The sequence below is a fragment of the Scylla paramamosain genome, chromosome 25 (genome assembly GCF_035594125.1).
Source record: "Scylla paramamosain isolate STU-SP2022 chromosome 25, ASM3559412v1, whole genome shotgun sequence".
Classification (NCBI taxonomy): Eukaryota; Metazoa; Arthropoda; class Malacostraca; order Decapoda; family Portunidae; genus Scylla; species Scylla paramamosain.
The window spans coordinates 6,414,511-6,432,383 of NC_087175.1; the positions used below are offsets into that span (position 1 = coordinate 6,414,511).

General features: G+C 39.5%; 1 protein-coding gene across 7 annotated transcripts in view; it reads right to left on the reverse strand.

The window, feature by feature from the left end:
- Positions 1-267: 267 nt before the first annotated feature.
- Positions 268-17,873, reverse strand: part of LOC135113175 (F-box DNA helicase 1-like) — a 35,047-nt gene continuing 17,441 nt past the window's right edge. For all 7 annotated transcript variants that reach the window (XM_064028277.1, XM_064028272.1, XM_064028274.1 and 4 more), the window contains 11 exons: positions 12,128-12,288; positions 11,251-11,404; positions 10,291-10,486; positions 9,339-9,532; positions 8,648-8,734; positions 7,872-8,004; positions 6,756-6,833; positions 6,405-6,533; positions 4,738-5,685; positions 3,353-3,450; positions 268-2,985 (listed from right to left, as the gene is read on the reverse strand). In XM_064028277.1, coding sequence (XP_063884347.1) covers positions 2,898-2,985; positions 3,353-3,450; positions 4,738-5,685; positions 6,405-6,533; positions 6,756-6,833; positions 7,872-8,004; positions 8,648-8,734; positions 9,339-9,532; positions 10,291-10,486; positions 11,251-11,404; positions 12,128-12,288 — 2,266 coding nt within the window. In that variant the 3' untranslated portion in view covers positions 268-2,897. The remainder of the gene's footprint in view (positions 2,986-3,352; positions 3,451-4,737; positions 5,686-6,404; positions 6,534-6,755; positions 6,834-7,871; positions 8,005-8,647; positions 8,735-9,338; positions 9,533-10,290; positions 10,487-11,250; positions 11,405-12,127; positions 12,289-17,873) is intronic.

The window sequence follows — 17,873 nt, forward strand, 5'->3', positions numbered from 1 at the left end:
GAGAGAGAGAGAGAGAGAGAGAGAGAGAGAGAGAGAGAGAGAGAGAGAGAGAGAGAGAGAGAGAGAGAGAGAGAGATAGGACAGTCGCCTTTCCTTTCCACCAAGGTGTTAAACTGATAACTGGTCCTGTAGAGACACAGCAACACAGCTCACGAGGAATTCCCCTACTCGACCAACGCCCAAACATTCTTCCCGGAGTAAAAACACTATAATGTAGTATAGGTCTGTAAAAGTTTCAGACAGTGACCTGCTATAGTTATAGTTAACTCACAAATTTGCATTGAAATCAGTGTCTACCAGAGCCTAGGTCCACAAATTGTGTACTTTATTTAATATTTACCAGTTTAGTTAGGTTAGGTTTAGTTAGGTTAAGGTTTAGTTAGGTTAGGTTTATTTCAGTTAGGATGCTAGCAGCAAGAGCAAAATCAATATCATGGCAGCCATCACAACAACAAAAATAGGAGCAATAGTAGGCAGCTCCCTATTTATTTTTATTGTTAAGAGGTGGTATCTGGCTCTATTTTAGCATTCCTTACCCCAAAAACTTGCTTTCCCATCAGGTCCTCATCAATGTAGGAGTAAGAACCGAAAAAAATAGGAAACTTGGCTGTGCGACTATATTTAGCAGGTTTTGTCCTTAGATTTAAAAAAAAAAATCTGGATCGACATATCTCGTCTATTTTGGCCTCCCACAACCTGCAACTTTTATGCCAGGTCTCCAAGCTTGCTGGTGATAGACAGGGATATATTGACGAAAGAGATGAAGGCCCTGTTCTGCATTTTCACCAAAAAAAAAAAGTAAATAAATAAAACTCAGCATATTAAACCTTTAGTCTTATAAGAATTATAAAATTTTTGACCCAGAAAAGACTAAATCATCATAACTCAAAGTAAGTTGCCTGCCTCTACTCACAGACATGTTGAAGAGAAGTTAAAGAGAAGTTAGGTAAGGCTAGACTATGCAGTTTAATGTAACCTAATCTTTTGCAGTACTAGAAAAAATAGAATAAAAATAAAAATAAAAATCAATATACATACAAATTAATAAAAAAATATTGTGCTGCTGCAGAAAATAATAAAAAAATGTATAAAAATTTGATTAAGTTATATGTATCTGCCATCCTGACCTAACTTAATGAGCCATAACCCATCCTGTAAAACAACCAAAGATAGTTACTCTTGATGTGATGGGGGAATGCTATGTTAATTAAAAGCACTTGTAGGAAGCATATACATGAATGAAAGCCTCATGGGATAAAAGAAGAAAATCTTAGAGTTAAACAATTACTCTTAAAAGACATTCTATTATTCTTTGTTCCTCTCTCTCTCTCTCTCTCTCTCTCTCTCTCTCTCTCTCTCTCTCTCTCTCTAACAAAATAATCACAACATCCAGTCAGTTTCTAAACCTTACTACTCTCTCTCTCTCTCTCTCAGACAAAACAGTAAAAAAATCTAGTCTGTTTTTATTGTGTTTTTTCTTCACCACTGTCTCTTCTTTCCTCCACATCTCCCTCCCTAAGTTACTTCTCCACTTCTTTCTTTCACACCTATTATTACATCACAGCCTTTTCTCTACACACTGCCTAAGTCATACATGAATGAAAGCCCTGTGGAATAAGTACAGTACAACGTCAGAATTGCTTGTGAGTCATTCTATCATTCTTTGGTATTCTTTCTCTCTTCTCTCATTTAGACAAAACAGTCACTAATCTAGTCAGTTTTTATAGTAATGTTTTTCTCCACCACTGTCTCTTCTTTGCTTCACATCTCCTTATCTAAGTTACCTCCACATACCTATTAATATTACATCACCACCTTTATGAGTAAACTACAGTAATCATTAAATTTTTGTGGGGTCAAGATTAAAAACATCTCATTTCATTAACTTTCATGATAAAGAGCAAAAAAGTTAGGGCAAATTTAAAACCACACAGACAAGAGAGGACAAGGAAAACTGTACCAATATGTGCCTCATGAATCTATTCTAGAAAAAAAATCTCAAACCCACCAAAGTGACATTCATTTATAAGGGTGACAATATCTGAATTCAATACAGTAAGATGTGCAACCAACACACAGTCATTAAAAATGCACAACTGCAATAATGCACTGAAATTTTAATAAATATTTAATCGGAATAACGAACCAAAACTGGCATAATGAACTCGTCACTTGTGCGAGCACTGTATATATATATATATATATATATATATATATATATATATATATATATATATATATATATATATATATATATATATATATATATATATATATATATTGTAAATATTTGTGTGGCAGTGAGAAATAAGATGTGATTCTGCAATGATACTGGAAGGTATGAATAGAATCTTGTCTTTTATTGCCCCTTCCTATGTAAATTTACCTCTCTCTCTCTCTCTCTCTCTCTCTCTCTCTCTCTCTCTCTCTCTCTCTCTCTCTCTCTCTCTCTCTCTCCATTTTCCAATCTCCATAAACTTCCCAATCTTCCTGCCCCTCTCTGGAAGTGTTTAGAATCTTGTCTTCATTGCTCCATCTTTTGCAAATTTACCTAACACCTCTCTCTCTCTCTCTCTCTCTCTCTCTCTCTCTCTCTCTCTCTCTCTCTCTCTACTTTCTTACCTCTCAATTTCTCACCTATCTTTCCTCTCTTACTTCTAGACTTCCCCTCCTCCCTCTCTGCTTTCCTGGAAGAGACTCGGTAATCAGGTTATCAGTCTTGAGTCGTTAAGAAGCTTTAAAAGATTAGACAAATTTATGAATGAGCATGAAAGGTACTTTACACATAGGGACTGCCATATGTACACCTGATGGCTTCTTACAGCTTTCATCATGTTCTGGTCTAAGGCACACACACACAAGGCAGCAGCATGTCTTTCCCTGCTGGCTGCTGTCCCCTAGGGCTGTCCTGATATCAGCATCAGCTTGGCGAGGCTGGACAAGTCCTGGTTGTCATGAGGATGCAGAATCTTGACCAATGCTGCACTGTGAAGTGAGAGATAATAAGACTTATTAACACCCCATCATAGAAATCACAGAATCATAGAAAGCGTGCGGCTGTTAACCCCCAACCACCTTCCTTCCTCCCCCCTGGCTCTAAGCACAGTAACTAACTAGTAGTAGTAACAGTAGCAGCAATAGCAGCATTAACAGTATATAATAATAACAATAGCTGCGGCAGCAGCACCAGAAGCTGTACTAGTAATGACAGTGAAACCAATACAAACAACAAAATAAAAAAGTACATAGACAAAGCACACAGCATACCACAGCTTAACAAAGCACACAGCATATCACAGCTTCCCTCCATATCCTAACCCTACCAAGTTACACCACTGGGCCCTCCACTCACCTGTTGGAGGAAATGTAGCGGTGGGGATCCGAGGAGCAGGTGTGGCACAGATATCCACCTTGCAGAAAGCCACTTCCAGTCACACGAACACCCATTACCTGGGGAAAAACATTAAGCCAATTAACCCACACACTACTGCTGTCAATATCCAAATTTCAAACACTCAACAGTTACACTACAAGGTGTCCGAGTTACAATGGAGTTCCGTCCCTATGACCCATTGTAAACCGATTCTTGGCATAGGCTGAAACCAGCTTAAGTAAGCACCTGCAGTAAGTCACTCACCTTTGTTGATGCTATAGTACTCTAAAGTCATAATCCAGGACATAAGAACATATCTATTATACTTGTAAAAAAAAACACATGAAGGACATAGAGTAAATAAAAAAATAATGTAAAAAAAAAAATCACTAGTCAGCGTCGTAACCACCAAACAGCAGAAGTCAAGACCACCATAAGCCAAAAACACCCTGTAATTAATTGGTTACCCTAATTCCTTGTGTATAGGGCAAGTTTTGAAGGTCAAATATTTAGGCAAAAAATTGTGGGTCAACCTAAACACAGGGGGGTAAGATTTCTTAGGCCAAAAGTCTTGGAATCCAAACAAGATATGAAGAACCAGCAGCAACTCTTGGCTTCAGAAACTGATTGAAGTATGGAAAGTATGGAAGTATGTATATGGCCAGCTGTGCTATGCCTAAGCTTCTGAGGTGTAGTGCAGCATCCACAAGACTGTCCCTTTCCACTTAGGGCCAATGGGGCTGAATGTGTGATGTGTGTGAGTGTGTGGTGCTTTATCTGGGTCACCCTGTGTGGGACTGCTGGCCTGATATATACCTAGATTGATAGGTAATTGTGATGGATGAGTAACTAAACTAACCACTACTACTAATATCTGAATTTCACACATGTTGCTGGTTAGATTAATTAGTTAGTCAGAATGGATTAAAAGACATAATTGCAGTAGGAAAGTAACTAAATTAACCATAATTATTAATAATATCCATATTTCACAACAGCACCAGTTAGATCAATCAGTTATTCAGAATGGATTAAATAAAGATATAATTCCAGCAGATGAGTAACTAGGGATGATTTTTAACTCTTTCATTATAAAATATATCACTGCAAACTTAGCATAATCCTCTCACTACATCTACTCAACTGTAGAGACAGGCAAACAGATGAACCAACACATGTCATTATCATTTAACATCACACACACACAAACTTTGCATAATACACTAATAATACCCACTCAACCATACAGACAGCCAGATGGACACATTAAACCAGCACACATTATCAGTTCATATCACACACACACACACACACACACACACACACACACACACACACACACACACACACACACACACACACACCTTGGTAACAACAGGCTGCTTTCCATCCACAGACTTGGCACAGTGCAGACACTGGCTGTTCTGACCCACCTCGCTGCCGGCCACCAGCACCTCTCTCTTCTCCCTGCACAGCCTCAGCACCTGCAGCATCACACTGTTCAGTGTCAAGAACCTCTTAGCACGCGTGACAGACACGTACAACAAGTTGATCTCATCTCGCAGGGTTGCACACTGCCTCCGATCATTGATGCCAAACAAAAACTCGCTGAGTGTCAATCTACCAAGCAGTACCACATGATCCCACTCCAGACCTTTGGCTTTGTGAATGGTGGAGAATGTGATATTGGCCACATCATGCGAGGAGGAGCACCTCTTCTTCAGCAGTTGTATGTGGTGGGGAGTGTTGGAGGAACTGTACTCATACATCAAGATCTTATTGTACAGCTCCTGGTCCTCCAGAATGTCAGCATAGTTCTTCAGTGCACGGACACTCTCAAATTTCGCTATCAACCTGTTCTTGATGCCCAGACTCTCTGCTGTGCCCTCCTTGGCCTGCACTCGGGAAAGGTTATAGATGTCCATGACTGTGTCCAAGCCATACCTATGCAGCCCGCCAGCAAACGCCATGGTCATGCAGGCAAAGGCATCCTGCTGGCACATGTACAGAGCCTCCTGGTACACCTCAAGGTTGGAGCGCCCCAGGAAGGCTGTGCGTCTGCTGCTGCTGGGACTCAAGGCTTCCGAGTTGCTCAGAGAGGCTACAATAGTGTCCTGCTTATGTCCTCCAACCAGTGTCTGCCTCTGTGTCTCGCTGATGAGGTCCAGCACACATTGTGCCATGTAGGACACCTCAGGCCCAAATCGGAAGGATTGGGTGAGATAAAAGGTGTGCGTTGACTCCACAGATTCGAGAGCGTTGATGGCGCCACGGAAGGAGTAGATCTGCTGGTGTGGGTCGCCCACTATCACCTGTCAGGGAGGTTTGGAATGGCTCTTGAAAGAGTGATGAATAAGATGAAATAAAAAAAATCACTGGTTCTAAGTGACTGATTGACTTGTTCGACTTAATAATTCACTAAATGACTGAGTAACTCCTAAGGCCAAGGTTTAGTTAGGTTTAGTTTTAAGCTAGGTTAGGTTAAGTAAGCTTAGGTCACATTAGGTCAGGTCAGGTAAATATCAAGTAAGGTAAGGTAAAGTTAGTTAGATTAGACTAGGCTATATTAGATAAGGTAAAGGTATGATAAGCTGGAGGTAAGGTAAGGTGAGGTTATGGTAAGCAAGACATAAGGTTACAGCAGGTGTAGTAAGGCTAGGTTATGTAAGGTTAGGTCATGATAAACTAGAGGTAAGATATGATTAGGTTATGGTAAAGCAAGGTTAGGAGTTAGCTGTGTGAGTAAAGCACAGCAGGCAATATCTATGGTTAGATTACCTTTGGTGAGGCTGTGACAAGCTGAAGATAAGATAAGGTTATAGCAGGTATAAGGTAAGGCTGAGTTAGGAGTTTGTGGAGTGAAGGAAAGGAAGCAGTAAAGCCTTAGGTTAGGCTAAACCATGTTAGGTTAGATGTTAGATCAGGTAAGGTAAGATTACATTATGATAAGCTAGAGGTGAGACAAGATTACAGCAGGCATGGTGAGGCTGGGTTAAGAGTTGGTGGAGTGATGGAGGGACAGCAGCAATACCTTAGCACAGCCCTGGCGCAGGAAGACCTCCAGCATGGAGGGGTTCATGTCCTGCCCCTCATCAATCATCACAACGTCGTAGTTTGCCAATTTGGGCCGGCTCAGCTGCCACACCTTGAGCTGCCCATCCTGGAGAGCAAAGAAGCATGAGCAACACACTGTACATCCTCAGGAGCATGGTGGAAATAGTGACATATTGATCCGAAAGTTGTGTGATAAACTGTTCTGTCCTCTTCAAGACACTGTACACTCTTACAAAGCCATACTTGATAAATTACATTATGTCATCTAAGAGATGTGAGACAGTATACATGGAGGGAAGGGATGTGAACGGCCACTACACCATCTCACCTGAGTCATACTGAGTACCTGGTGCCTTGAACACTTGGTCATCTCGGCCCACACTGCCTCAGCATCAGCCAGAATCACCTGAGGAGGGAAAGGGAAGGTGAAGCAGGAAAAGTAGATAGCAAAAAAGTTTTTTTTTATGTAGGAAGGACAACAGCCATGGGGGCAAAAAAAAAAATAGGCAAGGGAAAAAAAAAAATAAATAAAAATAAATAAAAAATAAAATAAAATAAAATAAAATAAAATAAAATAAAATAAAAATAAAAGGCCCACTGAAATGCCAGTCCTGAATAGGATCCGAAGTGGTGGTCAAAAATTGAAGGGTAAGTGTCTTGAAACCTTCCTCTTGAAGAAGTTCAAGCCATAGGAAGGTGGAAATACAGAAGCAGGGAGTTCCAGAGTTTACCAGAGAAAGGGATGAACGATTGGGAATACTGGTTAACTCTTGCATTAGATAGGTGGACAGAATAAGGGTGAGAAAAAGAAGAAGGTCTTGTGCAGCGAGGCTGTGGGAGGGGAGGCATGCAGTTAGCATGAAAATAGCGATAGAAGATAGCAAGAGATGCAACATTCTGGTGATGAGAAAGAGGCTGAAGACAGTCAGTTAGAGGAGAGGAGTTGATGAGACAAAAAGCTTTTGATTCCACCGTGTCTAAAAGAGCAGTATGAGTGGAACCCCGCAAGACATGTGAAGCATACTCCATACATGGACAGATAAGACCCTTGTACAGAGTTAGCAGCTGGGGGAGGGTGAGAAAAACTGGTGGAGAAATCTCAGAACACCTAACTTCACAGAAGCTGTTTTAGCTAGAGATGAGATGTGAAATTTCCAGTTTAGATTATAAGAAAAGGACAGACTGAGGATGTTCAGTGTAGAAAAGGGGCCAGTTGAGTGTCATTGAAGAAGAGGGGATAGTTGTCTGGAAGGTTGTGTCAAGCTGGCAGATGGAGGAACTGAGTTTTTGAGGCACTGAACAATACTAAGTTTGCTCTGCTCCAATCAGAAATTTTAGAGAGATCAGAAATCAGGCATTGCCACCTGTGCTGTCTAGGCATCTGGCTAAACATGAACACACTCACACACTTACTCAAGCACTCAAGAGCTGCAGTCTGCCTTACCTTAAGTCGAAAGTCATCATCTATTTGTTCTCCATGCTTATCAACTGTTGGTGTGTGTTGGAGTGTTAAGTGTTCATCAGCTGAGTTCAGGAACCTCTCGAGTGCCTTCCTCACCAGAGCCACGCGACGTAACCTGGGGAAGTTTATGGACATGGGAAGAAATGGAGATGGGGTGTGGTCTTGCAGACATGAAATTGGAGTACAGGAGGGAGCTGGAGTGAAAATGTGGAGGAAAATGGACAGGAAAGGAAAGGATGAAATAGAAAGCATGGATGAGAACTAAATGAAATAAATGAAGAAGGAATCATGGAAATCAGAAAGGAAAAGGAAGTGAAATTATATTGAAATATAGGAGGAACTAGAGTGGAAATGAGGAGGAAAATGGAAAGGAAAGGAAATGGAAAGCATGGATAAGAAATTAATTTAACAAGTGGAGAAGGAAACACAGATATCAGAGAGGACATGAATGAAGTCGCATGAAATCAGTGGAAAAGGAAGTTGAAAAAATTGGAAATGGAAAAAATAGGAAAGTAAAACAGGTGGAAATGAAAATGGATAGAAATGGAAATAAAAAAAATGTGGAAATAGGAAAGAAAATCAGACTGCAAATGTGGATGTAAGAAAGAAAAGAAAGAAAATGTAACAAAAAAAAAGAGGAAAAACTATGATGAGAATAAAATCAGAGAGAGAGAGAGAGAGAGAGAGAGAGAGAGAGAGAGAGAGAGAGAGAGAGAGAGAGAGAGAGAGAGAGAGAGAGAGAGAGAGAATCTTATTACCTGTTTCCAGCACCCTCTCTCTTCGGCAAAAATTCTGAAATGTTTCCAGCTCTTAGATCCATGGAAAATTTCTGGATGGCTTGATATCTGAAGGGAAGAAGGAAAAATTGATAGGTAGTGATAGGGAACTGTATAGGTAACTTAAACAATTGGTCAGTTAATCATTAAGTCTATCAATTAATCAGTCATTTAGTTAGATGGTTAATTAATGAGTCAATACATCAATTAATTGGTTAGTTAGCAATCTAGAGAAACAGATAGATGGATAGTTAGTCAGTCAATTAAGTGCATATATTTAGTTGGTTAGTTTGTTAGTGAGTTAGTCAGTCAGTCAATCAACAAGTTAAACAATTTGTTGGTTGGTAGTGAAATTAGTTAGTCTGTCAATCGGTGAGTCAATCAGTCAGTCTCACCTCCCCCACAACAACAGCATGAAGCCACTACCACTACTACTATCATTACTTCCACCACCACCACCATCACAGTCACTTCCACTTCCTTCCCATAACAAGAAACTATAGGATCTTTACTATTACTACTACTATCTGTCTATATACCAGGCTGGCAATCCCACATGTGGTGGCCCAGACTAAGCATCACACACAAACACACTTATTTATTCATCCTTGCTGCTACTACTACTACTACTAATACTAACACCACTATTACAACTGCAATCCACCAGCCTCACCTCCTCCCAACAGCAGCAAATGCCATGGAGTGTGCAGTCTTCACTGTGGCGTTCTTGGGGAAGATTTGGTTGCAATGTTCCTGCACTGACTTGTTAAACACCACGAGCAGGAATTTCAGGTCTGGCCTCCTCTTGCAGAGCTCCAGCAGCGTGGTGGTCTTGCCCGTGCCAGCGAATGCTACTATCTTGACAACCTGGGAAAAATTGTTAGGTTGTGGAACTGTGGGATGTGTTGTTTGTTTACTGTTTCTTGTGATTTACAAGGGTTTTTGTGATTCTAATAGTAGACTAACAGTTTCTACTGAAGTTACTGGGGTTTTCAAGAATGTTTTCATGATTCTAATGACAATTTAACAGACTCGGATGGAAGTCATTTGGAAGTTACTGAAATTTACAAGTGTGCTTTAATAATTCCAGTGATATTGCAGTTTAAGAATAATTCTACACCAATACTATACACACACACACACACACACACACACACACACACACACACACACACACACACAAAACAAAATAAATAAAAAAATGAATAAATAAATATGCAATTAAGTAATAAATAAAATAGTAAATAAATAAAATAAATAAATAAAATTAAAAATAAATAAGTAAATAAAATAAAATAAAGAACAATAAATAAATAAAAAATAATAGTAAAATAAATAAATAAAATAAATAAATAAATAAATAAACACACATACACAAGACAAATAAAAAAAATAAATAAATAAAAAACTTAAAATAATAATAAATTAATAAAAAAAAATAACAAAATAAATCCATAAACAAATAAAACAAACAGAACAAATAACAAACAAAGAAAAAAAAAAAATAAAATACCAAAACCCAACCCACTCATCACCCACTCAGACCCAAGCTAGATAAACACCTAAATCACCCTAAACACAACTCTCAATACAACCCCAGCACAGCAAAACACACTAAAACACACATGGTCCTTCCGCAGCGGATGGTTTATAATGCGCAGTTGTTCATGTGTAAACCGGATGGCCATCTTCCGCTGAATGTATTGCTGCATGGACTGCTGGCCGGCATGCTGCTCCTCCCTCACCTGCGCTCTGCCCTCCGGCAAGCCCCCCCAGTCGTTCTCATATAGGTACAGGGCATAGAACACCTGGTAGTGGTACCTGGTGGTGGGGAGGCAGGGGTGTTGGGAGGGGGAGGCAGGGGGTGGTTGCGAGGGTAGCGTTGTGGTGTTGGGTGTTTCTGAATGCTTTGGTGCCTTTTCTTAGCTATATTTGACTGGTTCTAGTGGAATTTACTATTTTTTTTTTATTTCAAAGGTGTTTTTACTGCTATGGTGTCGTTTCTTTCCAACTTTTGACTTGTTTTAATTTTTTCTTTTTAACTTTTAAGATTGATTTTGTATGCTTTGCTGTTCTTTCTTAAAGGATAAAAGAAAAACAATAAAAGTTCAAAGGAAAAATATAAGAGTTAAAAGCTTGGAGGAGGTTCATGTGTAAAAGTTCAAAGGAAGAATATATGAGTTAAAAGCTTGGAGGAGGTTCTTCTTAAGTCCAAACTCTTTATTCTTCACCATCTTTCTATCAGTTCAGTTCAGTTCAGGAGGTTAGATGTTCATGTGAAAAAGTTCAAAGGAATAATATACAGAGTTATAAGCTTGAAGGAGGCTAGAAATTCATGAGTAAAAGTTCAAAGGAAGAAACTACAGAAGATCAAAGCTTGGAGGAGGCTAAAAGTTCATAAGTACCAGTTCAAAGGAGAAATAAATGTAAGTTCAAAGCTTGGAAGAGGCTAAAAATTCATGAGTAGATGTTCAAAGGAAGGATATACAGAAGTTTAAAGTTTGGTGGAAGCCAGGAGTTCATGAGTAGAAGTTCAAAGGAAGAAAATACAGAAGTTCAAACCTTGGAGGAGGCTAAAAACTCACTTCATGGGCAGACGGATGACATCAGAGGCGGTGGCATGGAAGAGGAAGACAGCAATGGAGTAGAAGGCCTCCACCACCACACAGGGCGAGAAGAGGGAGCCGGGATGCAGCAGCAGGCAGATCAGTGCATGGAGGTCCCACACATCATGCGACACTGGGGGTGGACCGCCAGACTGAGTGAGTGTGGACTGATGTGAAGTTAAAAATAAGGTGTGCAAAGATATGTAAGACATAAAATTTGAAAGGGCTGTGTATGAATAGATTTGGTTAGTTACGTGAGAAAAGATAGATATATAAATAAATAAATAAATAAATAAATGAATGAATGAATGAATGAATGAATGAATTAATTAATTAACAAACAAGATATATAAATAAATAAATAAATGAACAAATAAATAAATATATAAAAATAAATAATATCTAAAATTTGAAAGGACTGAGTGTGAATTGATGTAGTTAGTTATATAAGAAAAGACAGAGAGATAGATAGATAGGTAAATAAATGAACAAACAAATAAATAAATAAAAATAAATAATATATAAAATTTGAAAGAGATCAGTGTGAATTGATGTGGTTGGTTACACAGAAATAAATAACCCCCTCCCCCCTAAAAAATATAAAATTTGAAATTACTGAGTAAGTATGAATTGATATGGAATTAAAAATAAAGCACGAGTAAATATAATAGATAAATAAATAAACTGGGGGTTACAAACTTATATCCAAAACAATGACAAATATTACTGAAGAGATAAATGGAGACTGAATGAATGAGTGCACAAAAAAAAGCTGAGAGAGAGTAAAGAAAAAAAAAATCTCTTTACATGGATAAACAATAAACACACACACACACACACACAAAGAAGTACACACATAGAGCAATAGTAGCCACCAGATGCCAGAGGGTGTGGGGCTGTGGCAGGAGGGATGGGCTGAGGTGTGCAAGGGTGTCCTGGGCCAGTGAGTAGAGGCGGTGGCCCTGCAGCAGTGTTGGGGAGGTACCCTGGGGTGTGCTGTGGCTCTTCCCCACTGCCCTGACATGGTGACAGAAGAGGGAGTGAGCTTATAGGTGAGTACAAAGGGAAAAACACATAGTCTCTCTTGGATTCTCCCCACAACAACGTAAACTATAGAATCCTTACTACAACCATTCATCCATTTCTCTGGTAAATTCTGGAACTCCCTGCCTGCTTCTGAATTTCCTCCTTCCTATGACTTGAACTCTTACAAGAGGGAGGTTTCAAGACACTTATCCTTTAAATTTTGATGACTGCTTTTGACTCTGGGGACCAACACCTCAGTGGGCCTTTCTTTTCTTATAGTTTTGTTGCTCTTGGGTGGTACCCCTCCTACATAAAAAAAAAATAAATAAAAATAAATAAATAAATAAATAAAAATTACTACTACTACCATTACTACAATCAATTTGTCTCTGCTGTCAGGCCTAGCTATGGATGTATGTGGCCATCTGTACTATGCCTAAGCTCATGGGGTATAGTATGGTGGTCCACAAGACTTCCTTTCCACCAGTAGGAGGAGGCAATAGGCACTTGCTAAAACAATGATTACTTCCAGTGAGGTCTAAAGCACTGCATTAGGGGATACTGTGAACTTATCATTAAACTCAGCTTTGACCTTTGTCTCTCACAACACAAGGGTACAGTCACAGCTTGCTCTCTAAAGACAACTCTCTTCCTTCACACAAAACTACATGCACTTAATTACACACACACCCTTCACTCAAAATTAAAAATTATCATGGCAACTCCTACACTATCCTCACAGTCTCCAGGGCAGACTGCTATTCTGGTATCAACCCCTAAGTGTCTTGATACCCTCCCTCAACTTTTTCTTCATTAACTTCTGCAACATTTGCAGTTTTAGATCTAATTTTCAATCTGTAGAACACCACCTCTCCTCTACTAAGCCTCATCTTCTTTTCCTCAGGTGTCTGAGGCTACTGACAGTAGCCCCTTTTCTGTTCCCTCCTACTTTCTCTATCTTCATTTTCAAATACAAAGCTGGATGTTGTGTCTATGTGTGCAATGACTTAACCTGCTTTCATGCCCATGCTCTCCAATCTTCTGAGTTTTCCACCATCTAACTATGACTACTAAGTCACTCTCAAACTAAATTTATCTGTGCTGTATAGCTCTCACCTAGCTCCTCTGACTATAAGAAATTCTTTGACTACTTAACTTCCAAAGTGGAGCACATTCTGACTCTCTTCCCTTTTGCAGAGATCTCTGTTCTTGGAGACTTCAATGTTCACCATCAGCTTTGGCTTTCCTCTCCCTTCACTGGCCATCCTGGTGAACTAGCCTTCAGCTTTGCTATCCTCCACAATCTACAGCAATTGGTGGAACACCCTACTCATATCCCTGACTGTCTTGGAGATAGGCCCAACAATCCTGACCTTTTGCTAACCTCTAATCCTTCTGCTTATGCTGTCACCCCCTTTTTTCCATTGGGCTCCTCCGATCACAATCTCATATCTGTATCTTGTCCTACTGCCCCAATCCCTCCTCAGGATCCCCCTAAGTGGAGGTGCCTCTTGCATTTTGCCTCTGCTAGTCGGGGGACCTGAGGAGGTATTTTGCTGATTTTCCTTGGAATGACTACTGCTTCCGTGTCAGAGAACATCTGTGTGCCGAGCACATAACATAGGTGATATTGTCTGACATGGAGGCGTACATTCCTTATTCTTTTTATCAACCTAAACCTTCTGAACCTTGGTTTAACACAGTCTGTTCTCATGCTATACATGATAGAGAGGTGGCCCACAAAAGGTACTTGAGCTTTCCATCACCAGAACCTCATGCGCTTTATATTTCTGCCTGGACCCATGCCAAGTCTGTTCTACAACTACCCAAAAGCTCTTTCATTAATAGAAAGCATCAAAATCTTTCAAGATCTAACTCCCCTTGTGACTTCTGGCATCTAGACAAAAACATCTCCAACAACTTTGCTTCTTCTTCTTTCCCTCCTTTATTTCAACCAGATGGCACCACTGCTATCACATCTATCTCTAAAGCTGAACTCTGCTCAAACCTTTGCTAAAAACTCTACTTTGGACAATTGTTCCTCCCTCTCCTCCACCCTCTGACTACTTCATGCTACCTATTAAAATTCTTTGCAATGATGTTTTCCATGCCCTTACTGGCCTAAACCCTTGGAAGGCTTATGGACCTGATGGGGTCCCTCCTATTATTCTCTGAAAATGCACCTCCATGCTTGCACCTTGCCTAGTCAAACTCTTTCAACTCTGTGTGGCAGTAAAGAAAGAAGTCTTGTCAGATTTTCCTCTTTAATTAAAACAACTAATATGAATGCAGCACGTCTACAGTTGGGGTAACAGCAAGAGCACCGAGCAGAGTGGCTGCTCACGTAGAGGTGAGGACAGGTGCTTGAGTGGGTCTCAGGCAGGAACTCAACTTGCCCCCTTGCTTCAGGAATGACCTCACCTCCATGGCTGACATCACTCCCGCTGCTGCCAAAGCTCCTGCTTTACAGCTGGACTAGTCCACAACCAGTTCACCCCAAGAATGTAATTATATTAACAAATATATGAAGAATCAACAGTCCACCCAATGACTAAAACAAGGCCACACACACTTACACTACCTCCTGAATCTCAATCTGTCTGTCAACATCTACCTTTCCTACTTATTGGAAGTTTGCCTACATTCAGCCTGTTCCTAAAAAGGGTGACCATTCTAATCCCTCAAATTAATGTCCTATTGCTTTAATTTCCTGCCTATCTAAAGTTTTTGAATCTACCCTCAACAGGATGATTCTTAAACATCTATCACTTCACAACCTTCTATCTGATCACCAGTATGGGTTCCATCAAGGGTGCTCTACTGGTGATCTTCTGGCTTTCCTTACTGAATCTTGGTCATCCTCTTTTAGAGATTTTAGTGAAACTTTTGCTGTTGCCTTAGACATATCAAAAGCTCTTGATAGAGTCTGGCACAAAGCTTTGATTTCCAAACTACCCTCCTATGGCTTCTACCCTTCTCTCTCTGTAACTTCATCTCAAATTTCCTTTCTGATTGTTCTATTGCTGCTGTGGTAGACAGTCACTGTTCTTCTCCTAAATCTATTAACAGTGGTGTTCCTCAGGGTTCTTTCCTGTCACCCACTCACTTCCTATTATTCATCAATGATCCAAACCAAACTTCCTGTCATATCCACTCTTACGCTGATGATACCATCCTGCACTTTTCCACATCTTTTCATGTATGTCCAACCCTTCGGGAAGTAAACAGTTCACACAGAGAAGCCAAAGAACGTCAGACTTCTAATGTCTCTAAGATTTCTGATTGGGGCAGAGCAAACTTGGTATTGTTCAATGCCTCAAAAACTCAATTCCTCCATCTATCAACTCAACACAACCTTCCAGACAACTATCCCCTCTTCTTCAATGACACTCAACTGTTCCCCTCTTCTACACTGAACATCTTTGGTCTGTCCTTTTCTTATAATCTAAACTGGAAATTTCACATGTCATCTCTAGCTAAAACAGCTTCTATGAAATTAGATGTTCTGAGACATCTCCCCCAGTTTTTCTTATCCTTTCAGCTGCTAACTCTGTACAAGGGCCTTATCTGTCCATGTATGGAGTATGCTTCACATGTATGCTGTCTAGGGGGCGGGTTCCACTCATACCACTCTTTTAGACAGGGTGGAATCAAGAGCTTTTTGTCTAATGCAACTCCTCTCCTCTAACTGACTGTATTCAGCCTCTTTCTCATCACCATGATGTTGCATCTCTAGCTATCTTCTACCACTATTTTCATGCTAACTGCTCTTTTGATATTGCTAACTGCATGCCTCCCCTCCTCCTACAGTCTCACTGCACAAGACTTTCTTCTTTCTCTCACCCCTAATCTGTCCACCTCTCTAATGCAAGAGTTAACCAGTATTATTAATCATTCATCCCTTTCTCTGGTAGAATCTAGAACTCCCTGCTTGCTTCTGTATTTCCACCTTCCTATGACTTGAATTCCTTCAAGAAGGAGGTTTCAAGAAACCTATCCTTGAATTTTTGACTACTGCTTCAGACCCTGTTTTGGGGACCAGCATCTCAGGGTTTTTTTTTTTCATTGGATTTCTGTTGCCCTTGGTTGGTGACCCTCCTACACACACACACACACACACACACACACACACACACACACACACACACACACACACACACACACACACACACACACATATATATATATATATATATATATATATATATATATATATATATATATATATATATATATATATATATATATATATATATATAAAAGGCTGACAGGGACACGTGTGTGTATTTACCTAGTTTACCTAGTTGTGGTTTATAGGAGGGGAGTAATCTCATAGTATCCCATCTATATAACTATCTAGTTTGGTCTAAAAAACACTGACAATTTTGCCATTCACAACATCTTCACTGAGTTCATTCCATTTGTTCACACTTCTGTGAGGAAAACTACACTTTTTAATGTATCTTCTACAGTTAACTTTATTGAACTTCTTACTGTGTCCCCTTGTACTCTGTGTCTAAATTTATAAAACCTCCTTTGTCCACATTTTCCATATCATCATTCTATAGATGTTTATTAAATCTTCTCTCTCTTTCTCTCTCCTATTTTCAAGGTAGGAATTTCCAATATTCTTAATCCTTCTTCATTGGTTGATTTACTCAACTCCAGAACCATCTTAGTGGCTGCTCTTTGTACTCTTTCTAATTTCATATTATTTTTCTTTCTATGAGGAGATCACATCACTGCTGCATATTCCAATCTTGGTCTTATCATGGAAATCAACAACTTTTTTATAATTTCTTTATCCAAATATGAGAATGCCATTCTTACTCTTCTTAACAAATTCATTGTCTCTCCGGTAATTTTATCAATGTGTCTGTCCAGAGTCAAATTTTCAGTAACTGTTACTCCCAAATCCACTTCCTCTTTTGACTTCTTTAACTTCACACCTTCCATCTCATATTGTATTCTTTTCTTACTCTTACCAAATCTTGGCAAATGGAATTTGCCAAGATTTACTCCATCTATTTGTCTTATCTTGCAGTACCATACAATCATTTACATTTTCTATCCTTCTCATCAGCTTAGCATTATCTGCAAAAAGTTCATATAACTATCTATTTCTTCATTTATGTCATTCCCATATATTACAAACATTATTGGTCCCAACACTAACCACTGTGGGACACCACTAGTTACTTTCAGCCAAGATGAATTTTGGTCTTATATTACAGTTCTCATCTCTCTATCATCCAGATAATCCTCCATCCACTCCAGCAGTCTTCCTCCAATTTTTCCATATTTTTTTATCTTCCATAGCAATCTTTGGTGTGGTACTTTGTCAAATGCTTTCTTCAAGTCTAAGTAGACACCATCCACCCATCCATCTCTCTCCTACACAATAATGACTACTCTTGAATAAAAGGGCAATAAGTTCGTGGAGCATGATCTTCCCCTCCTAAATCCACTAAACTTACTAAACTTTACTAAAACTTTATCTCTTTCCAAGTGTTCCATCCATCTTTTCTTTATTGTTCTTTCACATAATTCTCCTACAACACTAGTCAAGGACACTG